Source organism: Chenopodium album, chromosome 13, assembly GCF_948465745.1.
Source record: "Chenopodium album chromosome 13, dcCheAlbu1.1, whole genome shotgun sequence".
Taxonomy (NCBI): domain Eukaryota; kingdom Viridiplantae; phylum Streptophyta; class Magnoliopsida; order Caryophyllales; family Amaranthaceae; genus Chenopodium; species Chenopodium album.
The window spans coordinates 41,675,837-41,698,077 of NC_137846.1; the positions used below are offsets into that span (position 1 = coordinate 41,675,837).

Genomic DNA, 22,241 nt, shown 5'->3' on the forward strand with positions numbered 1-22,241 from the left:
TTAATCTTATGCATATAGCAAAAAAATATATATTTTGTCAAAAAAGAAAAAAAAAAAAATTAAAACGACTTACTGTTAACATAAACAAGGGTTAAAATAATACTCGTAAAGTCTTAATGCTATAATGATATGTGAATAGGGTAAGAATCAAATTAAAATATTTAATTAAATTTTTTGTTAAAAAAATAGAGGAAGTGAATCCAAAGTACTTCGTACTAGTTTAATTTCTTTCAAAAAAAAAAATATAGTTTAATTAGGTAGTGTAAAGTCAAAGAATGGATGGACAAAAGAAGTAATTGAATTGAATTTAAATACTGTCCTTAAACTTACCACCAAAATATCTTTCCTCTTTAGAATTTTTTAATTAATCAAAAACATCCTTTCCTTTCCATTCCATTTCTCCAAGTTTCGGTGCATTCACTGAACCCAACCAACAAAAAAAAAAAAAAAAAAAAAAATCAACAAAACTTGTTCATCACACATTTTTCTGGTTTCAAGAATCTCTTTGTAACTCCACCATTTTATTTTCTCTCTCCTAGGGTTTTGCATTAATTTGTATAATCAACCATGAAAATTCAATGTAATGTCTGTGAGAAGGCCGAGGCGACTGTGCTTTGCTGCGCCGATGAAGCCGCCTTGTGCCGTGATTGCGATGAGAAGGTTCATGCTGCTAATAAGCTTGCTAGTAAACATCAGCGTGTTTCTTTGTCCAACTCTTCTTCTCACATGCCCAATTGCGATATTTGCCAGGTTTTTTTTTTTCTTTTTCTGAATCTCTGATTGATTTTGTTGTTGTTCTTGTTATTTTTGATGATTGATTTCAATTCTTTGATTTCTGCGAGCTATTTATTTTTTTTAAAATGAAAATTTTGCCCTAATTTTGAATTGGGGTGGAGTAGACAAATAGTTGAAAATACAGGAAGTGCTGTGAATCAGGATAATTTATTCTCTATGTTCTTCCTGATAATTTTTGCAGTTACCAACGCAAATTTCAATTGTAAATATATTTAACTAGATGAAGCCCGTGCGATGCACGGGTCGATCTATTTTTTTTTTTTAAATAATTTTTCATATTTATGTGATTACATTTGTTATTTTTTATTTTTTTGAGAGAACATTTGTTATTTTATTAGTTGTACGTAATATATTATTTTCTCGTTTTAAAATATTAGATAAAATTCCTAATCTCAAAATATAGTATCCTATTGTACTGTTTTAAAAATATTAATCCTATGTGGCGCTCTAATAATTTTTTAAAAATAAAAATCCTACGTGGCGCTCTAAAATCTCGGGAAAAAACTCCCCTATGTATATATATATTAGATTAGATTGGTTGTACGTAATATATCATTTTCTCCGCATTTGTTTTAAAATATTAGATAAAATTCCTAATCTCAAAAGATAATATTTCGTATTTAATTGATGTAACCATTAAAATCTCATTGGTCAATTATACTTATGTGACACTTAAATTATTTATTGGATAAACTTTAATTTATAATCCTACGTGGCACGTTAACTAATCTTATATTAGGTGGCATAATCCTATTGTAGCGTTTTAAAAATATTAATCCTATGTGGCGCTCTAATAATTTTTTAAAAATAAAAATCCTACGTGGCGCTCTAAAATCTTGGGAAAAAACTCCCCTTTATATATATATATTAGATTAGGAAAAATTACTCCGTAGTATAAAGTCTATGTTTAGAAAATAGAGTTAAGTATACAACAAGGACTCAATTCTTGCAAAATGTGGGAAAAGGGGACTCTATTTATTTTACAGAGGAAAAAGGGACCGGGCTAAAATGGGTTTGGGTTTTCGGTGGGTTTTAATTAAATAAGGGAAAGAATTGAGTCCCCTTGGTTAAACAATTGAGTCCCTTTGGTTTAATTGTGTTTTTTTTTATTAAAAATAAAATATTTTTTTTTTAGATTAAAAAAATAAAATATTTTAAATTAAGACCAATAAAAAATAAAGTCCTTTCCTCTTTTTGAAACAAAAATAAGGCATAGAATTACAAAACTTTCCGAATGTTTGTTTTCTTTACATCTTCATTACATCCTCGACCTTCCAACTCCACATTTCTCTTTAAAATCACAACCATCTCATAAGATAAACTTGACTCACGTGGATTGTCAACCCACCTACCACCTAGAGGTGATCAATATAAGTCTGATTTGAGCTTGGATCGATCCGGCTCGAAAATAGGGCGCGTTTTGATAAGCCTTAAAACATATTTTTTGTTACAAACCCGATTCCAGCTGGAAAAACTCGACAAGTCTGCTACTTTTTTACGGGTTTGGCCTTGGCACGAGAAATTTTGTCAAGACCCGGTCCGATTTTGATCACCTCTACTACCAACTTTATAATCACACAATCAAACAAATGCAAGACAAATAAGCTACAATAAACCAGAGATGAAGAGCATGCTTTGGATTTTTTTTGTTATTATTATTATTATTGAAAGAATTATTTTATTTTTGGACAACAAACATTAAAAAAAAAAATTCAAGAACAAAACTTTTGCATTGTTATTGCACTTTCTTAATTTCGAACAATTATATTTTTAAACCAATCAGCAGTAGTGATTAATGAAGGAATTGAATTTCTCTGGTTTAATCAAGGCAATAATGAGGGGACTCAATTCTTTACAAGGGACTTAATTCTTCTTGGGTTAAAGGTGAGTTAAGTCACCTGAAAATACCCCCTACCGCTAGAGATTTAACCCCAATCCCCTTTTTCTCTGTAAAATAAATAGAGTCCCCTTTCCCTACATTTTGCAAGAGTTGAGTCCTCTGTTTTCTACTTAACTCTTAGAAAATAAGCAATGAGACGAGTTTTTTGAGATCGCACATGAAAATGTTTTTTTTTTATTTATTACTCCTTATTATGTCTATGGATTAATATTTAGGCGAGGATTAATTGTCAAAGGTTTGGTTTTGTAATCGCGCCATGTTTTATAAAAAAAACAAATAGGGACAAAGGTAGTATGGTTAAATTAATCATTTTTGGATCATGTGTTAAGGTACAACTTACCTAGGTTGCCTTAAATAATTTGAGTCATTTGGTAAATTTATTCACAATCACATTTGTTTGTTATGTTATTACCATGTAGATGGTGTTACTATAACAAAAATATCATTCACTCCGTCCCTAAGTAATAGGGCAATAGGCCACATTTGATTAAAGGTCATTATTAAAATTGGATTGGTATACAATAATTATCCTTATCAATTTAAAAACTTACATCTTTTTTGTGTCACAAGCCTACACTGTAGTTTGTAAGGGTTTTTTTTATTTATTTATTTTTATTTAGTGTAATATGGACAAATTAGTTTTCCTCTTTAAATTTAGAAAGGTGACTGCTATTTCTAGACATTCCAAAATAGAAATGTGGCCTATATTTTTTTTTTGACGAGAGAAATGCGGCCTTTATTTAGGGACAGAAGGAATATATATATATATATATATATATATATATATATATATATATATATATATATATATATATATATATATATATATATATATATATATATATATATATATATATATGTATATATCTTTTTTTCCAATTTTATTATGGTAATTGTTTTCGAATTGTGCAATATGTGAGGTAGTTGATGACAAAATATCCTAATAGCACTAGTAATATTGCAGCTCCATGTTTACTCAAACCATTCAAATTTGTGAAATATTGTTTTGTTTTAGGCTGAAGTATATTGCTTTGAAAGGTAGGGATGAGATATAAAGAAGAATTATCATATTGTCGTAAATAAAACATTGGAAATGTTGATCAAATTCTGGATGTCAAATCTTTCTTATTTGCTTCCAATATTAATATAAAGTAGCAACATCAATTTGGTATTGATAATCAGTTGTAAATAATTTACACTTTATATAAAAATAATCAGTACTGTAATCTCAAATCAGCTCTGATGTTTATGGGGATTTTCCGATTTTGAGAAGGAAGGCAATCTATGACATGACTTAAGGATGATGTGATTAGTATATCAAGAGATGTATCAGTGTATGAAAAGGATATTTGGGTCTATAAAGTAAGATATTGTTGATGTCATGATGTGTACCTTAAGGGAGTCCAACCTTGGTAAATGTGATTTGCAAATATTTGGTTGCATCAGTATTAGGTGATATGGCCTTGGCGTTCGTATACTATTTTTGCTATTTCTTTGTTCACTGCATTTCCCCTCAATACTTACTTTATTTGTTATGATGCGACGTGGAATGTATTGCAGGAAACAGTTGGCTACTTCTTTTGCCTTGAAGACCGAGCTTTACTTTGCAGGAAGTGTGATATTTCCATCCACACAGCAAATGCCTTTGTCTCAACCCATCAAAGATTTCTGTTAACTGGAGTAAAAGTGGGACTTGAGCCCGCGGAACCTGGTTCTTCTTCTGTAGGGAAAAGTCATTCTGGAGAGAAAGTCTCAGATGGTGAAAATCGTACTACACTAAAGAGGAGTGCTCCTGCATCAACCACCAATGAATATGCCAAAGCTGACCCTGTTCAAAGAGGAATTGCGGCAGTTATGCCATCTAATAGGAGCATGACAAAGCTGGTGGCCAGTGAATTTCCCAAAATTCAACCTGTCCAAAGTGGTGCTCTTGAGGACATAACTCAATCTAGAATGACTGTAGCTGGTGGTTCTGCTGCAGGAACCCTGCCTCAGTGGCCCATGGATGAGTTTCTTGGACTGAATGACTTCCAATTAAATTATGGTTTCCCTGACAATGGATCATCAAAGGTATGCTTATAGTTACTTTTATCAAATATCATGCTTAACCTCATGTTTTGGCCTCTGCGGGCTCTGCCCCCGAAGAAGATACAATGCAAGGTATCCATTGATCAGATGGACTAAAGGTTGTCTTTATTTGGGGAGAGCGTGGGTGGGAAAATAGTGATGATAATTATTACAAGGTGGGGTTTCCTGGGTTTGTTGATGCTTGGCATCATGTTTGATTATTAACCACAAGCCTAGTTTTCATCATTCTGAGTGAGTATTTGACGTTCTGGTAGTGATTGAATCGATGAAAAACTAATGACTAGACAATGTGGTAAAATTTCTGTCTTATTTGCTAACGGTGTCACGTCAACGCTTAAGGTTTAACAGTGGTGTGCCTCCTGTTCTTTACTATATCTCTTCAACTTCTTAATAGACAAGACTATTCGATGGTAGGTCTCACAAACCCCAGGAAGAGAGATGCTTTGTGAGAGCCCCTCCTTTGCAAGATCCCTTGGAAATCTCTTCAAAGTTTTTGCCTTGTTCTCTCATGACCACTGCCTATTGTCAATTTACAAAAGCAGCTACCTAATATAAAGTTTTTGTTTGTGTCTCTGTTACAAACTTCCGTCAATGTGGCCAACATCTCCCCTGCTTTTAATTATTTTCCTTTCCATTTTTCAAATTCCCTATTTAAAACCCCCACACTGTTGCTTTATTTATCTTGCTCAAAATCCATCATAATTTAACATCCAGGCAACAAATTGATTGTTGGGCTTACTATAGGTAAGTTCTCCCTTTCTTAAAGTTGTAATTACTAACTAATATCTCATGTTAGGTTTGTTTTTCTTTTTTTTTTTTTTTGACAAATCATGTTAGGGATTTTTAATCATCGGGATTAATTTCAATTTAGGTTTTCTAATTTGTGGCAATTGTTCAATACTCCAAAAGAAGGCTTTGATTGGGGTCATTGTTTGATTATATGCTGAAGTGGTCTTTATGTCAGAGAATGAGTAATTAAGTAAGAACAGAAGAACATTTGCAACATAATATCTCATTTACTATTCATCTCCAAACAATCACATACCACGTCAATTCCTTTTATATGCTCATTAAATATACTACGTACCACAGTATTAAAAAATAGAACCATAACTAGAATGCACAATAGACCAGTAACCATAAACTGCAGGCAATTATCATGTCCCTATAATTAAGGATCATTACTTTAAACTCACTCTACTGCAATAAATTAGTAAAACTATGAATCACTTCTCTTTTATTTGTCATTCACTTCTGACCACTTGATAAGTTTTGTTGATGCAAATTATCACCTAGCATCATATCTTTGGAGCACTTCTCTCCATGCTTGATGCACTTTCTCCATCTTTGTTTTTTTTTGTCCAACCTCACTTTCCATGGTGGTTTTGCTCTTCATTTATTTGATAGGTCATTGTTTCCTCTTTTTTTTTGCTATCATTGTGTTTGTTCTTGATAGTAACCAGTGAGAATGAATAATAAAATATGAAGTTAAGAACAGTTGCTACAATATAACTTCGTTACTATTCATCCTCAAATAATCACATTTATAAGCTCATACAGCATACTTCATTACTAAAAATAAGCATCATAACTAGAATGTGGAATGGCCCACTAACTCAATAGCATCCACTAACACATTAACAATACTCATAAAATAATAATGTCCCTATAACTAAGGTTCATTATCAGACTATCGACTATTGGAACTCCTAGGTCTGCCCTTTTTCACCTACCAAGAGTTCCAACGAGCAATGTCCCAAATTCTGAAAGTTCCAGAAAACCGAGCGAGGGGGAAGGATTAATGATTCCAGAAAATGAGTTGAAGATTGGAAAGAAAGTAGAGAGAGAGAGAGAGAGATTGATGATGATCATAGGAGAGAAATTGAACTTTTACAAAAATCGGACGTGCAATCCTTTTGATGGTTGTTTTTCTTTGTTCTCTTTCTCTTAAATAATTTGAATCTTCCTTACTACGGCACAACTTCAATGTTTTCAGTCCTTGGCTGTACAGACCATTAATCTCATCCATTTGTTTGAGTTCCTTTAATGGATGATGTTGAGCTCCCTTCATCAACATCCCTGAAACTCTTTTATCTTAGGCCATTAAAGGATCCCATACCAACCCTGCAGTAATTGGAGAAAAGTTGTACTTTGATTCCTGATCGGCTGATCCAAACCTCAATGAGCAAGTTGTATTTAACTGGAATCCTCCTTTAAATTCTGGCTTTGTTAGCATACTTTGTAAGCTTCTTGACCATGATCAAGCGTATAAAGAATCTGGTCAAACAAGTACTACATTTTAAAGAAATTTTCTGCAGGCTATTTTAGGAAAATTCCCTCAGTTTTACACAGCTTCTAGATAAAGAAATTACTATGCTCCAACACGGAACTCAAGTTTTTGCTGTGTTAGTTTATCTACCTGCGATGATATGTAGTATGTCCTTTTCCATGGGTAATTGCCCCTAGACATCTGTTGAGCCAATATTGTTGTCTAATACAATAGCCATGGACCTGCCATATTAAAAGAAATTTTTGAGGGCGAGGTGATATACCCATTAGCTAAATATGAAACCTTATTATAAAGATACAAATCATAACATTCACGGCACCTGATACATTGCTAACAGCCTAACACACATTATTATGGGTAACTAAATCTCATAAATTTTACAATTGCTCTTATATCTGTAAGAAAGCCCTCCAACTTTGAAGAATTGGGCCTGATAAGTTATCTTAAATAACTTTCTTGGTAGGTAAACCATGCCTTAGGTTAGGCTCTACACTTTTGTATACATTAGTTTTGGTATTCTTGGACTATTGCTGGAGGTTTATCTGTGTTCTGTCTGAATTTTACTCTCAAATTGGCAACTCTTTTTACTCTTCATTCCCTTCAGCATTCATCATAATCTGTTCTGTTTTTTGACAGGCTGACAGTGGCAAGCTTGGAGACTCCGACTCTTCAATTCTAAGGTCCATAGAAGATGATTTGGATAGCGATGATCGGTTGGGCCAGGTTCCAGATGTTTCTTGGACAGTGCCCCAGGTGCCATCACCACCCACTGCGTCAGGACTGTACTGGCCCAAAACGTCTCAGCACATGGTTGACAATGCTGTGTTTGTGCCCGATATATGCTGGTCACAGGGGCCAAATTACTTCCAGTAAACGCCGTGATGGTAAAAATGCAGTGCTAGCCAATCTATTTAGGTTTATACTATTTAAATCTAGCAGGTCAACCTAGTGGTTTAGGTATGAACATAGTTTAGTGTAATATTCTTGTGGTGTACTCAAATGTGCTAGGGATTTGTTAATTTTTCAAAAAATGTCTGACGATGGTTGGGACTTCACAATATGATGTATCTTTATAATAACTTATTCATAAGGGGGAAAAAATACAATAGAATCTGTATTTGAAGTGGGGAAAGTAAATACGCCACAAGACTGGAAAGACCTGTTGATATTGTGAGAACAATTTTATTTTTTCGCTTTATGTTTTTTTTTTTTTTTTGAACAAATTTCACTTTAAGTATTTCTGTTTAAATTAATATTATAAGTTTATTTACTATTAGGTTATCCTCGTGCGATGCACGGTTAGAATTAATCTTTCTTATAAGCATCAAACATATTAGATATGTGACACTATAATTTAGGAGAGAGATTAGGTTAAGTTCGGTGTCATGTATGGTAATTTAATTACATTAAATTTAAAAAGAATTAATATAAAAATAACATGGATAAAATACAATAATAACATACTTTGTATATATATATATATATATATATATATATATATATATATATATATATATATATATATATATATATATATATATATATATATATGGCACCAGGCAGCCCGGAATGAAAAAAGCACGACACGACACAGGCACGAAAAAAGCACGACATGGTACTGTGCTTGTGGGCCGTGCCTGGGCTGTCTTTATTTGGGAAAAGCCTGATAAAGCACGACACGGCAAAGCATGCTAAAATCAATGCAAATTTGCTTTGGCACGCAAGCCTGACACGATGGCACACGGGCTTGGGCCGAGCATGGGCCAACTTTTTTGAAAACTTCGGTCGGGCACAGCACGACACAAAAACTCGTAGGTCGAGCCATGAGCCGGGCCTAACTAATCCCAAAGCACGTGGATCTGGAACGAGACGCGACCTAGAGCCATCTTACAGTTAAGTATTACTAAATCAAAATATGTTGACATCATTTTTTTCCCCAAATTTTTACACATGTCGCTTTTTCATAAAAAAATTGCCACCTAAATACTTTAATGACATCATCTTAATATATATTTTTTTTAAAAGGAAAGCTACTCTTTTTATTTATTTATTTTTTATTTTTTATTGTTTTTAAAATTGTTTCAAATAGATATTTCTACACACTACTATGCAACCTATTAATCGTTAGTAGCTAAAATAATTTTGACCATCATATTAATAAATGATCTCTTCCCCCACTGTCATTTGGTCGCAATACAAATTAATATTTCATTTCCTCTCTTCTGTTATTTATTTTATTTTATTTATTTATTTTGACAAAAAGAGCTAGCAACGAAAAAACAAAAAAACAAAACAAACTAAAAGCTAAAAGGACCAAAAAAGGAAATCACGACGACGGGCTTTCATCGCTAACCAGTGAGCCGGAGCGACCCACTGTCGCGGAACCTTTCGGAGTTCGCGTGCAGAGAATTCCCGAATAACAGTCCGAATATCTTGGAGCAACCATAAGCTAGAAATGTCTCGATCCGTTCCCTCCCGAAGGAAAGAAAATAAGGTCGAACAATTAGTGTAAATCAACAAACGATGAAAGCCACGCCAATTCACTGCCGAAGAGCCTAGAGGCAAGCCTGTAACTCGGAATGGAGAGCTGAACTAGAAAGGACGGCCCTAGACCCTCCACCCATAACCTGTTTTGAATTTGGGCGTCGAAAAATCCAACCCGCGCTAGCCGTATAGTCCTGAACCTTACACGCACCATCAAACACAAGGCAAGCATCATAAGAAGAAGAAAGGGAACCACGAAGACAACAAGTAACCGGTCTCTCTCCCGTCCTAGAGAAGGGGCGCCTAACCGAAGAGCGAATAAGAGTTCAAAACTCTTGAGCTGAAGTGCTCCTCGAAATCCATTCATGCATTAAATGTATGACTACAGTCGGGGATAAAACAGCCTGCCGAAAGACTTTATGATTACGAGCCACCCAAACAGCCCAGAAGAAAGACACAAGGGAAACCAACCCATCCCAGTTTCGAGCCTGTCGTAAGTCCAAAATCAAGTCAACAAAGGCTTCTAGATAGGCTTGTTATGATGAACCGAAAAAATGGATCCGTGAGAACTAGAGGCCCAAACATTGGTAACAATCGGACAGTCACGAAACAAATGAGATGAAGTCTCTGAAGCCCCATGACAAAAAACACACATTGAATTCACCGGGATTCCTCTGGTCTGTAAAGCTTCAAAAAGAGGCAGGGCATTATTGAGAACCTTCCAGATAAAACACTACAGCTTCGGGAGTAGGGGTAAACCCCAAAAAATCTTCCACCAAGAGGCTGGGAAAGTAGTTGCTACAGTTGAACCAACAGACTGGTGAAGCAACATAGCATAGGCGGACTTCGTATTAAAGTTCCCATCTCTTGAGAATTTCCAGTAAACAAAGTCGTCCATAGGCTTGCTAGGGCGCTCCTGAGCAAGAATGCGAAGAGCCGAAGAAGGCTCGAAAAGCCTGTGAATAGAGGTCGAATCCCACGCGTAAGAATAGTCAGAGGTTCTCTAGGAACCCAAGTATCCTCGAGGATTCAAACTTGAGTTCCAGAACCCACCTTCCAAGCAATACCACCAATAAAACTGTCAAGCCTGACAGTAAACCACGACAACCCCACGACGAGCGAGGAATACTCCTAATCTGGAAAAGCCGAAAAGATAGGTATTTGGCCGTAAGTAACCTAGAGACTAAAAGCCGAGGGTGATGATGAATGCGCCAACACTGACGAGCCAAAAGGACCGAATTGAAGCTACTGAGCTTACGAATGCCCAAACCCCCCATTCCCTTAGGCGTATGCAAGAGAGCCTTCGAGCGCAAAGCTAAAGCTCGAGACTCAGAATCCGATTTCCACCAAAAACGGGCTAAAAGATCGTCTATCTTTGAACATACTGAAGAAGGGATCTTAAACACAGAGAGAATATGATTGAAAGAAGCAACCAGAACAGAGTTTATGATAACCAGCTTTGCCGCCGAGGAAAGACCCACCGAAGCAAAGGAAGAAAGACGTTGAACCACCTTGTCAACTAAAAAACCAAAATCAGAGACTTTGCTACGACTGAATTCGACCGGTAAGCCCATGTATGTACCTAGAGAAGGTTTACACTGAAGCTTCAAACTTCGGGAAAGATAATCTCGGTAATCTATCGGGGTATTCGGGCTGAAATTTACAAAGGACTTCTGAAGATTAATAACATGACCCGACAAGCTGCAAAATTCTGAAAGAAGAGCAGTAAGGTTATCACAAACCTCGTGAGAAACTTGCAAGAACAATAAGGAATCATCAGCAAAAAATAAGTGAGAAATTGCTGGAGCACCCCGAGAAATGCAGATTCCTGTAATAAGAGATTCTCTTTCAGCTCTCCGAAGCATCGCAGAAAGAACATCCATACAAAGGACGAAAAGATAAGAAGAAAGCGGATCACCCTGACGAAGGCCACAAGAAGGCCGGAAGGCTGACGAAGGATTCCCATTCACCAAAATCTGATAAGAAACCGTAGAAACACACTGGAAGATAATCTGAATCTAATATGGAGGAAACCCGTAGGCTCGAAGGAGACTAATAAGAAAATCCCAACTCACCCTATCATATGCTTTATTCATATCTAACTTGATGGCCACAAAAAATCTTTTTTTCGCTTTTGACATGTTCATGTAGGAGAGGACTTCATGAGCGATTAAAGCATTATCCGAAAGAAGGCGACTTGAAACAAAAGCATTATGAAAATCTACCACCAAACTAGGAAGAACCAAGTGAAGACGCCCTGTAAGACATTTTGCTACACACTTGTAAACCACATTGCAGAGGCCTATCAGACGAAACTGAGAAATGAACTCAGGATCATCTACCTTCGGTAATAAGGCTAGGAAAGTGCGATTCCAACCCTTCAACATATAACCATGAGCAAAAAAGTGTTAAACTGCTGAAACAATCGAAGAACCAACAGAATCCCAGCGTGACTTAAAGAAGGCTGAAGGGAAACCGTCCGGACCAGGAGATTTGTTATCATCAATACTGAAAATTGCATCTCGAATTTCATCAACTGAAAAAGGAATCATAAGATAAGCCTGTTGGTTTTGAGAGAGGGAAGGTAACTGCAAATTATCCTACCAATCCGAGTCCTTTGAAATTGCATCATCTTTGATAGAATAGAGATCCTTATAAAAGTCCAGAGACATAGAAGCAATATGATCATAATCTCGATGCCAAACTCCAGAAGAATCTTGTAGCCCGTAAATCTTATTCTACCTCCTTCTAGATTGTACTAAGGAAAACAAAAGGCGAGAGTGTGAATCTCCTAGAGCATCCCACTTTACTTTGGCTCTCTATTGCCAAAATAAGAAAGCAGCTTGAGCTTCCGCTACCTTTTCATTTTTAGTAGTAACAAAAAGACACCGTTCCACAGGGGAAGGAAGAGACTGTGAAGCTTGTTGGACCTCCAAAACAAGCTGTTTCCAATTAATACCCCAGGCTTTTTTGTGAGAAATACACCATGTAAACAAGCGCTCCCGAGTAACAAAAAGCTTACGACTCAAGGAGAACATAGAGGACCCTGGAAAAAATAGGGAGAAAACGGAAGCAACAATATCTTTGATCGCCGAGGCAGATAAACACCAATTTTCAACCCTGTAAGGACGCTTGAATTATAATTCCTTACAATTCATTTCTTCGTTCATTTTTTTCTAGGATTCCAATCTTCTTAGGGTTTGATTTTCAATTTCCCAATCCTCAATTAGAATTTTATTATTATTCTTCTTTCTTTCTTAATTGTTTGATCCTTCTTTCTATCTATCTATACGACTATACTTATTATTTAAAAACTATAAATTATTTTTATATCATTTATATGCCACATGTCATCACAAATCACTCATATGCCATGTGTCACCTCACTTAGTTTGTCTTTATGCATTCCGTAACTTGCAAATTTAATTAATTAAGAAAATGAAGTGTTTCATTTCCATAATAAAATAAAGTTGAACTAATTAGTACACATTATATAAACTTATGAAGTATAATAAAAAGTAGTTTTTTCATCTCTTAACTTAAAATATAATTTAAACTAATATGTTATTTCATATTCCACAATATTCATGTATATATAACTAACTAAATTCTTTCATCTTCTTCCACAATTTCATCAATCATCACTCTTTTTTTCTTTTAAGTTTCACCTCAATAATCATGAAAAAAATACTTCGTATTTTATTATATCATAAGTTCCAACTATTGAAAAGCGTACCAATACATAAAATAACCTAAGTAATAATTCGTGTATTGAACGAACCAAAACGCTAGCTCCAATGTTTATATACAAATATACAATGTTATGCAACATGAGATAATTTAAAGAAATATTAAATTCTAACTGTGGATCGCACTGAAATAACCTAGTAATAATTATAAAGTTAAATTTAAACCATTTTTTTGTTGTGCGGTGTTAGAGCGAGCTTCTTATCCCTTATGCTCCTCTTCTTCTCAATCTTCATTACCATGAACTCATGAAGCACACTTTAGGTATCCACTTGCTTATCGATAATTTGGTCTACATTGCTAAAAGTCATATTTTTTTTTTTAATTCTGTTTTGTTTTGAAATTAACATTAATTGGTGATACACAAAGTTCGGGTTTGATGTCAGATGGTTGTTTGCTTGTATCCATTAGAAATCTCAAGTATGTAGGATAAATTATGTTATTGGTGAAATGAAGCAAAATTTTATCTACTATTTTATTTTCTTTATTTCAACTATATTCCATCCTAAGTTACCAACCATAACAATATATGGTCTAATTTGCCAATTCGGTAAAGCAACACATTGACATTCAACGGCTGGCAAAAATAGCCCTCTTTAGTGTCATACAAAGTATATACTAACAAAGGAATGGAAAGTTTCAGTTGTAATTTGTAAAGAAAAGACTTTGCAGCTAAATTATATTGGAGTGCTGCATCCCCGTAAATTATATTAATAGATAAAATAGAAAATACAAAAGGTATCATACTTGGTGTACAATATAATCACCAAGATGGTAAACCACTTAATATACAAGTTTATATAACAACACATATGATGCATTTGTCATACAAACTTGGATTTACTACTACAAAATAATGTTGGACGTAATACAACACTAACTGCCTTAATCATTCCTCAACTGAGCCATTCTAACAGCAATTGCCTTATACAACCAGTCATGCACAGCTTCAACACGCCTAAAGAGTGCATGCCTCTAATTCTTTTTCAGAAACAAAGTTCCTACAACTCCCCAAAATCCAGTTACAAACCCCGACATCACCACCAGGTAGAACCACATTTTCTCACGCTTGTCCTCTGTGTCTTCATCATGGTTATCTTGACATCCTGAACCACTATCTGGTGAGTCGTCCCTGCATTTTTTGGGAAGTGGGTGTCCACAAAGATATGGATTGTTGCCATAAATCGAGGGATCGATGAGGGTTTACAGCTGGTTTCCAACTGGGATTGGATTGGAAAGATTGTTGTAGGATAAGTCTAGGGATTCCAAGGAAGTTATTGCACCCATGCTTAAGGGGATTGATCCCGACAGTTTGTTTCTTGATAAATCAAGAGAAACCAACACTTTGAAACCACCTATGTTCCTTGGGATTTGTCCCGATAACTGAATATAGGATAAGTTCATACTAAGCAAGTAAGAGAGATTTGTGATTTCATCTAGAATGCTTCCAACCAGCTTATTACATGAAAGGTCAATGTTCATCAAGCAACTTAAGGTGGTTGTATATCAGCACTCTATTCCATAGAGGAGCTCATTGACATTGTACATTAAGGAAAATTCAGATCTAGCAGGAACGACCAATTGAGAATTCATTGCAGTATGGTTGCTAAGACAGTATGGGATGGTTCCATTTAAATAATTATGGCTAAGGTCTAAGATTTGGAGCTTAGACAATGAGCACAACTGTCGAGGGATATTGCCATTGAGTTTATTGTCTCTCAAGCGAAGTATTTGCAACATTGGAAAATATACTGCAGTAATAAATGCTAGTATCTTGCCTGAGATTTTATTTTCACCAACATCTAGAACTCTCAAACCTGAAAGGTTTGCAAAGCAAGATGGTATTCGTCCACTAAACATATTGCCATTTAAATGTAGATAAGTGCGATAAAACTCATTTGAGCTAAAGCAAGGAATATTTCCAGAGAGCTTATGAAATGAGAGACTAACAAATTGAAGGGTCGTAGAATTGCCCAAACATTCTGGAATTTCCCCTGAAAGCTTATTCTTTTGAAGATCAAGAAAGACCAAGGATGTAAGATGACATATAGACTTTGGGAATGAACCATTTATCCTGTTATTAGATAGATTGAGTGAACTTAATATAGGCATTCTATGACATAAATGTTCTACAAGTTGCCTTGAGATGAAATTATGAGACAAATCAATTGCAGCAGCCTGATAATACATGGTATTTCTATGGCTTGTATTGCTCATATTAGATTGGCAAGATATTAAGTTATTAGAGAGACGCAAATCTCTAAAGTTGATGGGAAAGATAGGACATCTAGTGATATTGTTATTAAAAAGATACACTTCAGAAAGAGATTGCATATTATGAAACCATTTTGGCAATACCCCATGAATTCCAACATCAGACAACCTCAAAGAAATTAGATTCTTTTGTGTTTTGAGCCAATGAGGAAAGTGACTATTGATTTTGCAGGTGCTAGCATCAAAATATAGAAGTTGGAAGGGAGGTTCCCAATCAGAAGGCAAGTTTATCATTAACAAGGTTTGACTCGTATCCATATATGTTAAGCTTGAGAGATTAGTAAAGTGAATTTCAGACAAAACTACTGATTTCAAAGGATTATTAAACAATTATAAATTCTCTAAGGTTGACAACTTGCCTATAGAAGTTGATATTGGACCTGATATGTTGTTATCGTGAAGAGAAAGGTACTTGAGCCTTCGAAAATTCTCTCCTAACCAAGCACCTGTACTTCCCCTAATGAATGCATTCCCAAACAATTCTAGCAACTCTAGGTCAAAATGAGTGCAAATGGTGGATACATTTTCCCCAAGTTCCAACAACTTGCCATGTAGTTCATTAGATCCAATATCTAGCGATTTTAAGTCACATAGGTTGCATACAAGGTTCTAAATATTTCTACCCCAATGCTAGAGAAAGCATTGTTTCCTAAATGCAAGTGTAAGATACTTTTAAGTTCACCTAGCCAAAGCAGGATTTGGGATTTTAAGTGATTACTTGTAAGGTCAAGGTATTCAAGAGAAGTCAGGGTTTGAGTAAGAGGTGGAAAGTCTCCTTTCAAATTATTCACACTGAGATCTAAATAACACATAGATGGTAGAGGCAAACCAAAAGATGATGAATTATTCTTCAAATTTAAATGAATTTGATGACTGGTTAGTAGGTTACAATCTGACAAACTCAACCCTCCTAAAAAAGGAAGTGGCTCAATAAGTGAGTTTACCCAATCACGGACCTGACTTAGATTCATGCCACTTAAATCAAGGTGACGCAATTTCCCAAGACTAGAAACCCATTTCAAATTATGCACAAATGTATCATTGTTATGTGATAGATCGAGGACTTGCAAGTTAGTGAGATTACCAAGCTCATACGGAACTTTTCCAGAAAGGAAAGTGTATGAGAGGTTTAGGAACTTGAGTTGATTCATGTGACCTAAGAATTTCGGGATTTTGCTAGAATTGAAGTCATTGCCACTTACATCCAAATGCTTAATATGATTCAACTTGAGCAAATATAGCAAAGACGACTCCATCTTTTTGGCTTCGAACAAGCTATCACAGAATGTCTTATGATCAAGGCAACTTCCATGGAGACGAAGTTCCACGACATGGCCAGTGATAGGATCACACTTGACTCTTCACCAGTTGCAGTAATCCTCGCCTTTCCATGAAGACGAAACATGTTCGTCATAAAAAGGAAATTTTAAGAACAACTACTGCAAAAGTTCCAGCTTTTGCGAACAGCTATCTTTATCTTTTTTTTTTTTTTTTTTTTTTTTTTTTTTGCGAATAACTACCACAAACTTTGTATTTGTTTTGTTAACACTACCAGTTAATGATGGACGTTTCCTTGCCGTATGTGGGGCCCACCCTAATTCGTTCAATACACAAATAAATGAACAATTAACAAGAAATCATAAGAAAGATTAAGAAAATGAATGAATATTACCTATTTTTTCAATCCTAATAGCATGAATTCGATCTCTAGGTGAGCAATTTCACCAATGCCCTAAAATTTTTCGAAGACGAACATTCAAAGAAACAAAGAGTATCTAATTAGGGGGAAGATCGTTAATATAAAGGAGAGATAGTTGGATGGAAAAGGACGAAAGGTGGGCCCCACATACGGCAAGCAAACGTCCCTCGTAAACTGGTAGTGGTAACAAAACAAATACAAAGTTTGTGGTAGTTGTTTGCAAAAAAAAAAAAAAAAAAGATAAAGGTAGTTGTTCGCAAAAGTTGGAACTTTTGCGGTAGTTGTTCGCAAAATTTCCTCATAAAAAGTGACACTTTCCTTGAAATGAAGCAGTGCCTCCCTTTCAGAAGGTTTACACCCCAACTGGCTGCTGTTAGAGTATCCATATAGTTTCCATAAACAAAACTAACAGGAAAATCATAAGAAAACAATTCATTTGGGGGGGGGGGGGCTACTAAAAATTACTTCCTCTGTTTTTATTTAGTTGTAACACACGCCTTTGATACGCATGTTAAGGAAGATATTAGACTAGGTAAATGGATAAATTAATTTACAAAATTTTAACACCTATAAGAAGAAAGGGATAAGTTGTTACGATTTAAATTTCATAGCTTTATTTATTTGTTTACCTAGTTTAATCACCTCTTCGATAAGCGTGATAAAAGGTGTGTTGCAAATATAAAAAAATAGAGGAAGTATTATTACTATGAGTACTTTGCTACTAATTAATGGTAATAACTGGTAATAAGAAGAATATATCAATGATTTAGATTTTGTTTAGTTTATTGCAAAATAAAACTACTCCTAATCAAGCTTTATAGACAAACACTCACTTACATATTCATTAGCAGTTAACGGAAAGAATGAGGTAGTTTCGTAAAGAGATACTCGCAAATCTACAATGAATCAATGAATGTCTAAAGCTCTTAATAACTTTTTGACTCGACCATAAGTTTAAAAGTCAAGGTCTTCTTTGCTACCTTCATTGTACAACAAAATACAATAAATAAACCATTAAATTGGATTAGTGCTCCCAGTTTTAAAAGGGACATTCTTATTAACAATCCTTAATTTTTTGTTATTTTCATTGGTAGCCGCTTAATAGTTTTTTACTCTCTCCATTTCATAATAATCGCAAAATTAGGTGGTGTTGCATGTAGTTTTAGGAAAATTATAGGGTAGGAGCCAAAAAAAGATTTTAATAATATAAAATATAGTTGGTAGGTGTATATTTAGGAGGGTTGCCCAGTTGATCTTTATGATTTTTTCACTTTGTTAATCTTCTTTGCCAACTTAGCGCTCGTCAATAGCCTGGGATGAGTTAGTTCACTAGGTCAGGGATCGTCATTAGGCCACGATGAGTCAGTTGATGAAAATGCTCACGGATATTTGTATCTGTTAACGCTGTTGATATTTTAGTACTTTTTCTTGTTGGAGAAGCTGATTTCGAAATATATTAAACGAATTGTGTGGTTGGTAATTATTGAAGCCTTGTGGCTATTGTTCCATAAAACCTTTTTGATTGGTTAACAAGTTTGGATCTTGATTAAAAAAAATAAAGTGTAAAAAAACCCTAGAGGAGTGTCTATAATCGATGAATCTGTAGTTCTAGACCAGGCATGGAGTGAACCAAAAATCAGATCCGTTCATTGTGAAAAGGGTGTTTGGTGCATTGAATCTATCGGTTAGTGCAATATATACATTATCTTTTTTTATCTTCTTTACCTACAGATTTGAATCATGTTTTGTATTTTGTGTTAAAGTTTATTAAATATGTCCTAATATGTCGGTAGTTTAGAGATCATAGTGACATGTAAGTGGGTGTTGATGATATTTCGATATCGAGTATGATTTTAGAATCTTGTGTTAATGCGTGAAGTGTGAGAATTTATAAATCATGATGGCCCTTTAGAAAAAAATTTGGGATTTGAACATGAATAATTTTGTGAATTTTGGTGAAAAAATGGACTTGCAAGGGAAATTATATTTGTATTTCAAATTATCTTTGCCTTTGTAACACTGTAGGGTTTTATAATTATGTTAAATTAGCAGTCTTTTGTAAATTCCGTGTTTCAGGATTCCGATTATTCGTTTCAACAACATTATGGCCCTGTTTGGGAGAAAGCTAAAAGCTGAAAGCTGAAACTGATTAAGTTAGCTAATTTTGACTAGCTGATTTTATTAACTGATTTGACTAACTTATTGTATTAGCTGATTGTATAAAAGTGTTTGGTAAATAGCTGATTACTTAAAGCTGTTTGAGTATGCAAAATGACCAATAAGGACATTAGCATATTTAACTTTGAAGGAGTAGTTATTTCATAAATGATATACGTATTTATTGTTAAACAAATTTCCATGGTAGGTATAATTGGGCATATAATTTTATTGTGATATTGTGAGATAATTTTTTTACATAATTCTTTTTATGAAGTTGTGAGATCATTTTTTATATGAACATTGGAAGAACAATTTTATACTAACAATATTGAATGCACAACATCAATAAAATCGAAAATAAATATTACAAGCTAAACTTTGTAATGTTACAACGCAAACAACCTTTTGATATTGGAAATGAAAATTTCTATTAAATTAAAAAAACTCCATGTCTAAGAAATACGCCGTCGTCTTCTAGATTGCCTATTTGCCATCAAACTAGTACTAATTTCATTTTGAATTTTTGTCATCTTGTTAGTACTCAAACACCTAGCCTCTTGCATGGAATGACAATCACCATCCACTAAGCCCTTAGGAGCAATGAAGTATGGATCTCTATCAATGATGACAAATGTTGGGTCTGGGATATTGCTTAACCTAATGTGGTTATGCATGGCTTACGAAGCACAAATTATTTTGTTTTGATCTTGTGGTGTATATCTTGGCAATTTAGCTAATATTTTCCACCGAGCCTTTAAAATGCCAAATGCCCTTTCAATACAACTTCTCAAAGATGAATGAGCTTGATTAAATATTTCTCGAGCCCCTCTTGGATTTGAACCACGAAATTCAGATTGATGATACCTTGTCTTATGGTAAGGTGTCAAGTACCCTTCTCTTTTAGGATAGCCTTTGTCTGCCAAGTAATATTTACCTAAACAAAATGGTATGAAATGAGTATGCTAATAATTTCATGTTAGTAAACTAATATATATATATACATAGACATCATGAATAAAATTTAATTCTTACTACTAATAATAATTACATGGAGGAGTTTTTGGAAAATTTAAACTCAGATTACTTATTGTATCAAGGAAAATTCTGGAATCATGAGCGGATCCCTCCCAACCAATTAGTACATATGTAAAAAGTAAATCAAAGTCACAAGCTGCTAATACATTAAGGTTGGGTGTCCCTTTCCTTCCTCGGTATCACAATTGGTCTTCCTCGGAAACAATTACGTCTATATGAGTACCATCAATAGCTCCAATGCAATCCTAACGTGACCAACATCGGTACTAAATTAGTTTAAATTGTAAATTTCATTGATATGAGATAAGAACAACAATATCTAAAAATTGTTACCTTAAAATATGGCATATATCGAGTATCATTAGCAATTTGGTGGGGAATCTCCTTGAATTCGGGATCTCTCGGTCTTAACATATCCCTTGACAAACCATGTGTTGCATCTAAAACTTCTTTAAAAACTCTACTTAAGGTTTCTCCGAAATGTTGGAATCATTCTTGAGCTTCTCGATTTGATGCTCCTATACTAAGGACATATAGAAATATACCCAACTTCTCTAGTGTTGACATTCTCTCTAAAGGAAGCAACCCATACTTATTTTCCAAGTCAAAGGCTAATTGTCGAAAAGTATTCTTAGTCATTCTAAACATGTTAAAACAACGTTTTTCATGTCCATTTAATATTTCATGAATCCATCTTTCTCCGGTCATATAAGAAGTGAAGCATGGCTCCTTATGTATGTATTTTACATAATAAAGAGAAATATAACCCAATGCACAAGCCACCGAGTCCCAAAACAAATTATTTCTACGCCTTTTACGTATTGCATTACGTTTATAAACAGCCAATAAATATATTTGTGGTAAATACATACAAAATATGAACACATAAATAACTAACACATACATATTCTATTTTCCATGCACCATCTAAAATTAGCATAATTCATACAAAAAAAATCATGAGACAAGCACATACATACATAAGCTATTTTCCATGTATGTAGTATCTTCTACTTAAACTTACATTCTGATAACAATAGTAGTAAATAAAACTACCTAGCTAATACTTATAATATCCTACATTAAAGCTAGCATGATGATCACTCTTTCTTTTCACTCTTGTCATATAAGTACTTTAACCATTGGTATCTTGAGTAATCATTTGGCATACCATCAAGAATTATCCTTTTTTCTGGAGATCCTCAATTAAGGTGCAAGCAAAGCAAAACTCTTGACTACCGGGTATTAAATCGGGCAACGATACTAACTTGGCTAAAGAATCGTCTAGTGAAGAAGAAGAAGAGTCAAGTGTTTGAGATTCAAGGTTCATTAATTCCATGTCCTTCATGTTTCTCTCCGTAACTACCTTCACCATGGCATCTAATTTCTCAAGTAACATTCCAAAGCCTTTTTATTTTTTTTATATGATGTTTCAGTCTTAGAGCTCTCTGAAACATCATTACATTCAAGCACCCTTTTACTTCCTCTCCTAGTATACTCATTACATGGTGGAGTAGGAGAATGAGAAGTAGGAGAAGGAGACGGAATGGAGGCATTATCATTCCAAACTTCTTGCCATTCCCTCCTAGATTGGATGTTGTTAAATGCATCATTCTCACTCATCTCATCATCATATTGAAATGGTACATCACCAACATTAACACTCAGAGAGCCGGGGAAGGAATGTAATAAACATCTTCTTTTTCAATTTGAACCGGAGTAAACCTATGCACCCCTTGAGCAACTGAAACTCCAAACAATTGGTCCAT

The 22,241-nt window shown here is 34.6% G+C and overlaps 1 protein-coding gene across 1 annotated transcript; it reads left to right on the forward strand.

The window, feature by feature from the left end:
* Positions 1 to 360: 360 nt before the first annotated feature.
* Positions 361 to 8,271, forward strand: LOC145576665 (B-box zinc finger protein 22-like). Its single transcript, XM_081634384.1, has 3 exons — positions 361 to 750; positions 4,256 to 4,765; positions 7,710 to 8,271. Exons 1-3 carry the CDS (start codon positions 568 to 570, stop codon positions 7,944 to 7,946), a joined length of 930 nt encoding a protein of 309 aa, XP_081490510.1. The 5' UTR covers positions 361 to 567; the 3' UTR covers positions 7,947 to 8,271.
* Positions 8,272 to 22,241: the final 13,970 nt, after the last annotated feature.